The sequence below is a fragment of the Grus americana genome, chromosome 26, assembly GCF_028858705.1.
Source record: "Grus americana isolate bGruAme1 chromosome 26, bGruAme1.mat, whole genome shotgun sequence".
Taxonomy (NCBI): domain Eukaryota; kingdom Metazoa; phylum Chordata; class Aves; order Gruiformes; family Gruidae; genus Grus; species Grus americana.
The window spans coordinates 117,200-128,975 of record NC_072877.1 but is presented as its reverse complement, the minus strand read 5'-3'; the positions used below and the strand labels follow the sequence as shown (position 1 = coordinate 128,975).

The following is an 11,776-nucleotide window of genomic DNA, read 5'->3' as shown; positions in this document are numbered from 1 at the left end:
TAGCTTGGGGAGGACGAGGCCTGGGTCCCCCATAGCTGGGTGGGGGGGGTGAGCCGTGGGTCCCCAATAGCTGGGGGTGGATGAGGCCTGGGTGCCCCATAGCTGGATAGGGAGCTGAGACCTGGGTGTCCCCCATAGCTGAGGGGCTTGAGCCCTGGGTGCCCCATAGCTGGGGGGTGAGCCCTGCCCCTCCCGCTGGGGCCCACAGGCAGCGCTCAGCACTGGGGAGTGGGGGCGCCCCCTGGCGGCGGCGGGACCCTGCGGGCGGGGGGGCGGGCAGAGCGCGCATGCACCCTGGAGCTCGGGGAGTGGCGCCTTTCGGCGCCGTTCGGCCCTTCCCGGTTTCCCTCGGCTCCTTTCGGCCCCTCCCGGCCCGGGCGATGGCGACGGGCAGCCGTTCGCCGCCCGGTGCCTGCTGCCCGTCGCGGGTGGCGGTGCCCAGCGTGCACCAGAGCCTGCCCGAGATGGACTTCGAGCGGGGTCAGGGGGGGGAACCGGGGCGTGGGGTTGGGGTCCATGACCACGGGGATGCACTGGGCAGGGTTTGGGGTACGGGCAGGGCCGGGGGTCCGTGCCTGCCTGACGCGACCCCCCCGCTGCCCGCAGGGATCTGGTCGGCGGCGCGGGACGGCGACGAACCGCGGGTGCTGCAGCTGCTGGAGCGCCGGGGGAAGCCCAGCCAGCCCGACCTGGCAGGGTACACGGCGCTGGTATGGGGGGGGCGTGGGTACGGGGGGGCTGGGGGGGCGGGGGACAGGCAGACCCCCCTGCCCACACCCCTGCCTGCGTGTCCTCCCCTCAGCACTATGCCAGCCGCAACGGGCACCTGGGGGTCTGCCAGCTGCTGCTGCAGTGGGGCGCCCACTGCGATGCCCGCACGCCTGGTGGTGCCACCCCCCTGCACCGTGCCAGCTACTGCGGCCACCTCGCCGTCGCACAGCTGCTGCTGGCCCATGGCGCCGACCCGGCTGCCGACGACAACGATGGCTGCACCAGCCTGCACAAGGTGGGTGGCAGAACTAGGATGTTCACCCCCTGTGTGGCAGCACTGGTGTTGCCCGTACTGGGGATGATGGATGTGTCACCCGCAGGCAGCTGAGCAAGGACATCGGGAGCTCTGCAAACTGCTACTGCAGCACAGCCCGGTGTTGGCCAGCATCCGTGATGCCAAGGGCCGGCGGCCCTGCGACGTGGCGGACCCGGAGGTGCAGGACCTGCTGGATACCTGAGGAGGACATGGCGGGGGCAGGAGAGCCAGAGCCACCGTGCCGTGGGACACCCGTGCCACTGGACCCTGTCTCCGACGGATAAAAGCCCCTGGCACTGAACACCGTCTCTGCCTCTCTGTCCCCTGTGCCAGGTGCCGGTGTGGGCTGGGGGTCACCCCTCAGTGGGGGCCTGGCAGCAGTGGGGGGCACAGCACCATTTTTTGGCTGCCAACCCCTCCAATGGCTTTTATTTCCTAAAAACCCCACTAAAAACAGGGCAAATAGTGTTTTGTTAAACGAGGAAACACCCTGCAAGGAGTGTGCCGTGACAAGGGAGCCAGAACCACGCTCCCAGCCCTCGGCTCGCACCGCAGCCACTGGCTCCCAGCCCGGTGAGAAGCCGGGAGCACCGAGGAGACAGAAGGGCTGCAGCCCTGGCTCTCCAAATCCCCGTGGGATGGTTTGGTGTCGCCTGTGGCAGAGGAAATGGCAACTGTGGAGCTCGTGGCACCCATGCCGGCCAGCGGTCAGCCTCCGAGCTGCGGAAACACGTCGAGACAATGTGTGAGAGGGCAAGACACGATGGGGAGGAGGGAGCCAAATCGGGTGCCCCGGTGGCTGCCATGCCGTGCTGTGCCATGCCGCCACCTGGCCTTGGCTGCTTGCTGCCGAGAAGAACCAGAGATGGAGACGGCCCCACCAGCCGTGCCCAGAGCACGGTTCCCAGTTGTGGATGGTTACTGGGACTGCCATCCTCGTCCTGCCACCATGCCAGCTCCCTACCTGGTGCAGTGTTCCGGTGCCTCAGGAGCACGGTCCAGCTGCTGGGGATGATATTTGGCTCGATGCTGTTGGGCGACTCGGATGGATTCGGAGTCCCGGAGGCCTCGAGGGCACCGAGACACACACAGGGTGATCGGTCACGGCCCGGCCCCCGCGCACCCCGTGCAGTTACCTGCAGGATGAGGGCGAAGCGGCTTGAGGGGATGGTGGCGGCGGTACAGGTAGTGCTCCGGGGCGAAGCTAAGGGACCTGCCATGGTGACGGGCGGCGCCCGGCAGCCCCGAGGCCACCGATAGGTCCTGTCCGGGGGGAGGCGAACGGCGACCGGTACCGCCAACCCCGGGGAGTGCCCGGGGTAGTACCCGCCGCACAGGCCCAGCGCAGCGCCCCGCCCACCTTCCTCCCGGGGAGCCAATCGGCGGCCGCTTCGCCCCCTGTCGCTCCGCCTCCGCCCCCTGTCGTTCCTCCTCGCGGCCAATCGCCGGCCGCCCCACCTCAGGCAGTGCAGCCAATCGTCGCCCTTTATCCCTTCCGGGGGCGGTGCCTCGCCGCCCCGCTGTAAATACCACCGGGGAAGGATTTAAAGGGGCCGCGTCCCACAGCGGCGGCTGCCCCGGGAGCCCCCCCCCCCCGGTAACCGAGACACGCCCTCCGCGGCTCGCCCCACCCCACCCCGAAGCACGGAGGAGACCGACGTACAGATATAGATTTTTATTACCCAACTGGCAACCCCCTCCCCAACCCCAAACCCCATCAAATAAAATTCCACAGTCGGTTTCACAACCGCAGGGGGCGGTGGGAGGAGGGGGGGGGGGGGTGTCACAACCGGGATGGGGGGGGGGAGGCCCGGCCCCCCCCCCCCATGCCCCCCAGGCCCGGCCTCCCCCAAATATACAAATCAAATCTGATGCAAAAAATAAATACAAATTCCCGGGGGGGTGGGGGGGTGGGTGTTGCATAGAAGAAGATTTAATAAAAAAGGGGCTTTTTTTGTCTTGGTTTATTATTATTATTATTATTATTATTAATTATTATTATTATTATTTCTAGTATCTCCCCGCGGAAGGACCTAGGACCTGATCGTCGAGATGTGATTAACAAAAATAATTAACCTTCTCCCAATAACTTACAGAGTTCATCCAGGGAACTTGTGCTTTTTTAGGCGGGGCAGGGGATTGATCTCCCTCCACCCCCACCGGGCACGAGGCTCCGGGAACTGGGGGTCCCACATCCTGCCCTGAGGAGGTCACCTGTCCCCCAAGATTTGGGTGTCCCCCGGTGCTGAGGCAGGGGACACACACGGTGCTGGCCCCTTCCTGCCTGTACAACTTTGGTCACTAGCTTTGTGCCGCCCTGAAAACCGGATCCTGCACCGCCACACCCCCATCTCACCGATCCCGGTCCCCCCGGCACAGGTACCCTGAGACACCCCACGGCAACAGGGAAGGCACCGAAACCGCCAGGGGGGCCCGTCGCCGCTGTCCTCAGCACAGGAGGAGGGACCAGGGAGGGGGGAGTCTCCTGGGATGGCGGAGGGTCTCAGCCATGGCGGTACCCGGCTTTGCACCGGAGACGCTGAGCCCTTCCCCTCGGCCTCAGGCCTGCCACCGAGCTCTCCACCGCCACATCCCCTGGTAGCCCGGGCCAGCGGGAAAGGGGAACAGGCAACGGAGAAGGGTCACGGCATCGCCCCAGTTCACCGGGAGAAGGACAACACGCCGCCGTCATGCTGCACCCCAAGCGTCCCCGTCAACTGTCACACCCCAGAAACACCGGAGAGGGGCCGGGATGCCTGTCCCAGGGGGCAAGGCAGAGCCCCCCCCCCTCCCCGCAGCGGTGCATGAGACCTGAAGCTCCCTGAGCTGAACGAGCGCCATCGGCAGGGCGGCCGGCGGAGAGTTGTGCTGTCTCCACCGCCATCCGTTTTAAATTAATTAAAAATAAGCCAGTCTGGAAAGCAGCAGCAAATCCCGGCTCCGTTTCTCGCCGCGCCACTGTCGCCTCCTCTAGCTCAACCAGGCTTCTCCAGTGACCGCGGTACCCGGCGCAGCGTCACCGAGGAGACGCAGAGCGTTTCCTACCGGGGAAAGGGTCCCTAGAATGGGCACGCGAGGTCCTTCCTGACGCGTGCCGGCGGGGCCAGGGTCAGATGGAGTTTTCCAGGGGGCTGTGGTTGCTCCGGCGGCTCAGGCAGTTCCTCTCGTTCAGGAGACTGGTGGTCTCGTCGGCGGTGGCGGAGGGTTCCGGTTTCTCTGGTAAACTGGCGTCCAGTTTAGGGGTGTTGCTGTCGGGGGACTGGGGACAACTGTCCATGCGAGAGGCCATCAGACCGTTCTGGTATTCCTGCCGTGTGATCTGTGCCGGGGAGAAAATAAAAAAAAAGGGGAGTGAGGGGCAGTGCCGGACCACACCAGTGGCATCCCTATCCCCATGCCGGCGGGCACTCGCCTCACCTTGACGAACTGGAGGTCGGTGAGAGCGCGGACGCTGAAGTCGGCCACGTACTGGGTGCCAGTGCTGGCGTTGAGCTGGTTGTTGCTGCCACTGATGGGGGAGGAGACAGAGTCGGAGCGTTCGTGGCAGCTGAGGGAGGCCGAGCGGTTCAGGCTGCTGACATGGGACGGGGAGCGGATCTCTGTGAGGACGGGAGGGATGGGGTTAGCCATGCCGCAGACCCCCTACCCTGAGGAGGGTCCTATGCCGTGCTGGGGTGAGGCCTGACAACTCCCTGCCTGCCGGTTACAGGGTGCTGAGCCCCCCGGTGATGCCGGCCCTGTCTCTGCCACGTGCTGTGCAGGGAGAGTCCTGACCCACAGGCTCTGGGGACGCAGAGCCCAGTGGTGACAGGGAGCGATGGGACCAGCGCACCCCTGTGCCCCCCATTGCTGAGCGCTGCCGTCCCCGAGCTCTGCCGGGCAGCGCCGGGTTTGATCCCTGCCTGTCGCCTGCCAAACAGCCACCAACCATGGCCAGGGAGTCTGGAGCCACTCAGGGTCCCCTGCTCCAGGGCCAGGCACTGCCCAGGGGACAGTCCCAGCCCAAGGACACTGTGACTCCCCAAACCGGTGGGGTTAGGGACAAGGTGGGGGGTTACGGGGACAAGGAGGGCCTGGTGACGTGCTCGGAAAGCTGGGGTGACACAGGAACCACATGCAGCAGCAGGGAGAGCGGCACCTCCTCACCAGCCAGCCAGTGTGGTGACAACCACCACACTGGGCTGCCCAGCTGGTGCCGTCCCCCTGCTCCTCTGCCATAGCCACGGCAAAGGCAACCGGCAGAAATCGGGGCAGTTATGGGACATGCAGGACCCTAACACAGCCCGCACCGCAGCAGGAACTGCCTGGAGGCACTCAGTCGCAGGGCAAGAAAGCCAGCGACGCAGGGAAGCAACCAGGATGGCCTCCTGGGAAGAGATGGCAAGTAGCTGGCCCAGCGTAGGGGACAAAATACCCGGTGCTGCATTAATGGGGTGATGGGGACACCCAATACGGTGGGTTAATGCAGTCACGGTGGGGTTTGGCACGCCATGCAGCCGCGCCGTTTACCTGTCAACCTGGCAAACAATGACCCTCGCCTTGTGGATGGGCGCCAGGGCTGGGCTGGGAGGGCTAGGGCAGAGAGACGGACAACACACACATGCAGAGGACAAGATCAAGAGAAGCCTCCGGGAAAAGGAAAGGGCAGCTGCGGGTACCTCTGCCCCTTGTGGTGCCCGTGGACAGGCGCCAGTGACCCCACGACGCCAAACCAAACTGTGAGAGTCAGTGTCCGGCTGCTGGCAGAGCCTGGCAGCGACAGGAGGGCAGCCCGAAATCAGGGTGGGGGGGTTTTCAGCCTCTAGCTTGGGCTCAGACCCTCCACCCGCTGCCAGATACGCTCTGGGTGCAGGTCCCTGAGGACAAGTGCCAGGTGAACCGCTGGCCATGCAGCCCCCCCTCCCAGCACAGCTCAGGGGGCACTGGCAGAGGCTCAGAGCCTCCAGCATCTCCTATTCCCACCAGGAGCTCTAAAACAGGGCAGGATGGCTCTGCCCACGCTGGCACCCAGGCACTCGGGGGGTGCTTACCGGATACAGGAGAGGGGCTGAGGGCCATCACCCCATAATAGGAGAAAGCTCCCGCTTCAAACTTCATGCATTCCTTGCCGGCCTCCACCTCCACCTTGCCCTGCAAGGGAGAAACAGCGTTGGACTCCATAGGCCACATCCTGCGGTGCTGGGCTGGATTAGACCCCTCCCAACGCAGCCCTCCTGGAGTGATGCATCGCCCAAGGGACCCCATGCCCATGGCTGGCAATGCCACCCCGTGCCTGGGTACCTGCAGGATGAGGATGAAATAGTCGGCTGCCTTGTTCTTGCAGTAGAGGAAGTGACGCGGGGATTTCTTGTTCTCCTCGTCAAACTTCAGCTCCTGGATGACATCAGAGTATTTGAGGAGCCGCAGCAGGATCTTCTCTGAGATGAAGTTGGGGGTGAAGAGTGTCACCTCTGAGAGTGAGAAGGGAAGGGGGGTCAGAGCCGCAGTCCTTGTCCCTCTCCCGTCCCTCCAGATGAAGGTGCGTGTCCCCCTGTCCCTTGGGGCGGCGCCTGCATCTGGCTGGGCCCCATCGACACGGGTCTGTCCCCAACACCAGCCCCAGGTCCCCAGCAAGGCCAGCCCCAGCCTCGGGGACACACGTGCCAGCCGGGGAACAGGGACCATCCTGGAGGGACAGGGACCTGCCGAGCGCCAGAGGCAGGGCTGGCATCCCTGGGCCCTGTCCCTTCTCATTTCAGGGGGGGCAGAGGGGAGGAGAGCGGGACAAGACACAAGTGTCCCCCGTAATTTCTGAACAAGATGGTTGGAGTGACTCTTCCTCAGCGGGGCGGGGACAGAAGTGGAACCCAGGCAGCTGCCAGGGACACAGCAGCACACCGAGCCCAGCTGAGTTGGGTGAGCCGTCGGAGCCGGCACTCTGCAGCCAGACTGAGCCAAGGGGTACCTGGAGCCGCAGGTAGCTTCCCCCCCTCCCAAAAAAAAAAACCCTCACCCGTGGAGAGGAAGCGGTGAGCGGCCAGCAGCAGCTGTGGGGAGACCTTCACCTTCAGCTCGTTGACAGGGTCCTTGAAGGCCGAGAAGTCCCGCTTGTTCTTCTGGTTGCCCACCCGCTTCTTGCTGCGGTTGTCGGCTGTGGGGAGCAGGGTGTCAGGGGGGGCTGGAGGGACCCCGGCACGCAACGAAGCAGGGAGAGCGGCCAAGCCCAAAACCTACTGTATGTATCTGACTCATCCAGGATCTCCGATTTGATGATCTCCTCGATGACGTCCTCCAGCGTCACCAGCCCCAGCACCTCGTAGAAGGGATCTCCCTCGCCCTCGTTATTCACCTTCTGCACGATGGCCAGGTGAGACTTCCCTGCGGACAGACACACGGATGAGGTGATCACCCCCGGGTCTCGTCCCAGCACCCAGGGATGTCACCGGGACCAGCTCTTCCCTCCTCACCACCCTCCTGGACAGGAGACAATAAAACAATTAAAATCTAAATGAGCCCTTGGGTTGGGCACTAATCCCCAGTGTAATGACAGTAATTAAGTCAGTGACAGAGACTCAAGGCACCTTCGGTGCCACACTGGTGGGGTGTGGGCTTGGCCATGTCACTGGCGCACGGCACGGTCCCGGTGGTGCTGGGTGAGCGCCCATGGGGCCGAGGAGACCCCGGCACGGAGGGCAGGGGGAACGACGCAGCCACAAATCGGGTTTCTGCCAGTAGCCCTGACCTCTCTGAATTTCCTCGGCGGCTCTGCCAAGCTGACGCAGGGCTGTCCCATCCTGGAGGAAATGCTCCGGACACCTGGTGCCGCAGCGGCCGCCTGATCCTGGAGCCAAAACATCCGGGGGAAGAGAGCCAAGGGCAGGCAGCTGCTGCCTGGCTGGCCCTGGCCACAAGCAGGCAGGACAGAGATGTTTCTCCTGCTTCATCCCAAAATCATGCTGAGCCACCAGGAAAAATTCCTCAGAGGAGGAACATCCACCTCTGCTCTGGGGAGACGAGCCGAGTGGCTGCGTGGAAAACCGCAGCGCATCCACGGGACCGGTATCCTTAGCCTGGGGAAACTGAGGCATGGAGGAAGGGAATGTTCCCTCCCTGACCTCACTTCTGCCTCCTCAAGCACCATGCTCGCCCCAGGCCAGAGGAAAGGTGTCCTGCTCGCTGTCCCGCTCCGGCTCCAGCACCGATCTGCCCTCCCCAACACTATCCGCTATTTAAAGCTGGTGGGCGCAGATCCCTCATCGCTCAGGAAAAAGCTAATTTTAGGGATGGGCACTGCACAGCTCCCCTTTTTCTCCTTCTTCAGCCAAACTCACGTGGGTCAGGCAAAAAGGCATTACGTAAAATTGTTGCTTGGGCCGTGAAAACCCCTTACCCACCCCATCTAACCCCCTTGGTGAGGCGCGGTGGCTCCTTTGCTGACTGTGTGTGAGGCGGGGAGAGGTGAAAACCCCAGTGAGTCAGGCAGAGGTTCCTCTCCAGGACGAGCAGCCAAGGCCAAGCTCAACGGGGAGCGGCTGGTGGCAAAGCAAACACGCCACGGGGAGCCCAAACCGCCAGAGCAAAGGGCAAGGGGCCGGCTGCCGCAGCATCACCAGAGGAGTGAGACAGACCCCCCCACACACCACCCTGGGACCCATTTTGCCATGACGGTCCCCGCACGAGGAGGGAAAGCAGCACCCTGATCTCGGCAGGGAGACCGGGAGCTCCCTGCAAGGTCGTTCCCCGCTCAAAGCTTCACGTGGGGTGTGCGCAGAGAAAAGGAGAATGTCGGGAAGAGGCGCTGAGTACCAGAACAGGGTTCAGAGAGGGACCCCAAAAATAGCCCAGGCAGCGGCTCCACAAATTACCCGCACCTGACCCAGAGAGGCAGCGATGCAAAAATAACAATGCAGGACATGGGCAGCTTTGTAATTGGAACGAGCATGCTTTAAATCCTTTAATAAGGATTCATCGGAGGGAAAGCTGGTGCCAGCAGCCGGGATAACTCCAGCTCCGGAAGAAAGAGGGCTCCGCTTCTATATGGCTGCTTTTTGGAAACGGGGTGGAGCGGGATGGCAGCACACTCCTATGGCGGTTCCCGAACCGACACGAGATGAACTGGAGGAAAAGAATTTGCCAAGAAGGTTTTTCACTAATCAGGGCAGCTCCAAGACGATGAGGTCCCGCCATCATTGCCACAACCACAAACGATGCCGAGCCTTGACCGAGGGGCATTGTTCCCGTGCCGATATTTTTGGGTGCCAGGGAAGCACGGTGGCAAAGGGAGGCAGGAGCAGAGCTGCTGTCTCCTATCAGCCCTCAAAGATCAGCCAGGCTTGGACCTACCAGCTCCCAAACCCCCGCCTAAGCTCAAGCCGAGCTCTTGCTGCAGGAGGAATTATTAAATCTCCTAGATCTTGGCACGATTCCCCTCCAAAACGTCCCTGACTACAGCAAACCGCCTGGCTCTCGTGATGCGCCCAACGCTCTGCCGGGCCAGCGTAACAGGAGCCAGAGGAGAGAGCGGGGTCATGCACAGCTGGGGGTTGGCCTGGCATCACCCGGCACAGCTGCTCCATAGCTGGGCTCTTTATTTCATCCCGGCCCAGTTCCGCGCCAGCAGGAGCTGCGAGAAGCTGGGGAGAGCAGGAGGGTCCCCGGCCTGGTCTGGCAAAGCCCTGAGCAGGGACCCCGGGCAGGTCAAATCCTGCCTTGCAGCTAACGCAGCCTTTCCTGCTCCCGGTGGGATCAGTCTCCGGCGAGCCCGGGACCTGCTGCTGCTGCTCCTCCTCCTCCCAGCCCTCCTCTCAGGTTTAGGTGCCCTGATGTCGTGACCAGGAAGCAGCGCAGGGATGGGGGCCGGCACCCAGCAGCACTCGCCGGGCCCAGAGGAGGGAGCCAAGCCCAAAACAGGGAGCCGAGCAATTTTCCAGCAGTTATTCAAGGGCCTCCGGGGCCGGTAATTAAAAACGAGGAGCAAATAAACACTCCCAAAGTGTTTCTCAAGGCTGGCACTGAGCACCGGTTGCTCCGCCGCCAATAAAACAGAGGCTTCTCCCTCCCCGGTGCGGGCGCAGTGCCGTTACACGCCAAACCCCGGAAATCCGGGGACAGGCAGCTGCTCTGGTTCGGTGCCGCGCTGCCCATCCCCAGCACCACAGCCCGGTCCCCTCCAGATCGTGAGTGCCCAAACCGTGGGGACAGCGGGCAGCCGCAGAGGGCAAAACTCCCCAGAGTAAAACTCCCCGGCATCCACTGGCCTCCTCCAAGGGGAAGAAGTGGCACCACCCTGACCCCCTCACCCTTTTTGAACTCCTCCAGCATGGCATCCAGCTTGGTGTCATGGAAGACGACGTGGACGGGGTGGTTGTAGAATTTAGTGATGGTTTTGAGGGGGGTACAGTCATCCGGATCAACGAAAGCCAGGTCCTTGACGTAAAGAATGTCCATGATGTTGGAACGCTCGTCCTCATAGACAGGGATGCGGGTGTAGCCGCTCTCCATGATCTCCGACATGGTGTTGAAGTCCAGGATGGCGTCGCTGTTGATCATGAAGCAATTCTGCAGCGGGGTCATCACGTCCTCCACTGTTTTGGTGCGAAGCTCCAGGGCTCCCTGGATCATGTTGAGCTCCTCCCTCACCAGGTCATTGTAGGGTTCCGTCACCTTCAACATCTCCACCAGCTTCTCCCGGTTGTAGACGGTGCCGATTTCCTGGCCCAGGATGCAATCGAGGAGCTTGCTGATAGGGTAGGAGAGGGGAAACGTCACCAGCATGAAGAATTTGGTGACCATGATGGTGTTGGCGCCCACGGCCAGGCCGTGGCGGGAGCAGAGCGCCTGGGGCACAATCTCCCCAAAGATGACGATGCCGATGGTGGAAGCAACCACGGCTCCGATGCCGGAACCGATGAGGTCATCGAGAAGAATGGTGAGGGTGGTGTTAACCAGCACGTTACCCAGCAGCAGGGAGCAGAGCAAATAGTTCCCCTTACGGCGGATGGGTTCAATCTTACGAGCGTAACGCTTCTCCTTATCGGTGCCGCAGTTCTGCACAATGCGCAGCTCCATGGGATCCAGTGCCATGAGGCCCAGGTTGAGCCCGCTGAACATCCCCGACAGCACCAGCAGCCCAGCAATGAGAATCACCTGCAACCAAAGGGGCAACAACGATTTTTTCTCCTCCAACACCACAATACGTCCGTCGGGGCCTTGATGAGGTAACCAAGGTTGACCGGGTCGGCGCTGGGTGCAGAGAACATAGGTTTTGGCCTGCTCGTCCTTGCGTAGGGGCTGGACCCGGACCCGCAGCAGGGCTGAGGTGTTGCGGGCCTCAGCCGGGCCGGGCTGCACCAGCAGGTCCTGGGAGCGCTCGGGGCAGGTGCCATTGGGAACCGAAGAGTTAGCGGCGGGTCGTAGTTCGGCGAAAGCCACCCGTTCGCCAGTACGAGGACCCAATCCCAGCCCGTAGAGACGAAGCAACACCTCGCTACCCTCCGTGACACGGATGGGCCCGCGGGCCGGAGCCCCCGCCGCTGGCTTCGTGCTCTCTTCCAGCCGCATCCCCAGGATTACGCTGTCCCCCGATGGTACTGCCCCACCGGGCAGCGCCAGCAACAGCAACAGCGGCGGCAGCAACGGAGGAGACGAGGGGGTCCCCCCACCGCCCCCTCCGACCCCGCCGGGGCCCCCCTCGCCGCCGCGCCGCCGCCCGCCGCCCGGCGCCATGTTAGTGTCTCGCGGCCGCGTCACACGCCGCGCCACGCCTCCCGC

The 11,776-nt window shown here is 63.1% G+C and overlaps 2 protein-coding genes across 2 annotated transcripts; one reads left to right on the top strand and one right to left on the bottom strand.

The window, feature by feature from the left end:
- Positions 1-140: 140 nt before the first annotated feature.
- Positions 141-1,459, top strand: ANKRD39 (ankyrin repeat domain 39). The gene is made up of 4 exons (XM_054804588.1): positions 141-480; positions 607-710; positions 803-1,006; positions 1,092-1,459. Exons 1-4 carry the CDS (start codon positions 288-290, stop codon positions 1,227-1,229), a joined length of 639 nt encoding a protein of 212 aa, XP_054660563.1. The 5' UTR covers positions 141-287; the 3' UTR covers positions 1,230-1,459.
- A 1,408-nt stretch (positions 1,460-2,867) lies between these two features.
- On the bottom strand, positions 2,868-11,745 carry CNNM4 (cyclin and CBS domain divalent metal cation transport mediator 4). The gene is made up of 7 exons (XM_054804587.1): positions 10,306-11,745; positions 7,241-7,384; positions 7,020-7,157; positions 6,308-6,477; positions 6,058-6,157; positions 4,445-4,626; positions 2,868-4,346 (listed from the first exon to the last, which is right to left on the bottom strand). Exons 1-7 carry the CDS (start codon positions 11,729-11,731, stop codon positions 4,137-4,139), a joined length of 2,370 nt encoding a protein of 789 aa, XP_054660562.1. The 5' UTR covers positions 11,732-11,745; the 3' UTR covers positions 2,868-4,136.
- Positions 11,746-11,776: the final 31 nt, after the last annotated feature.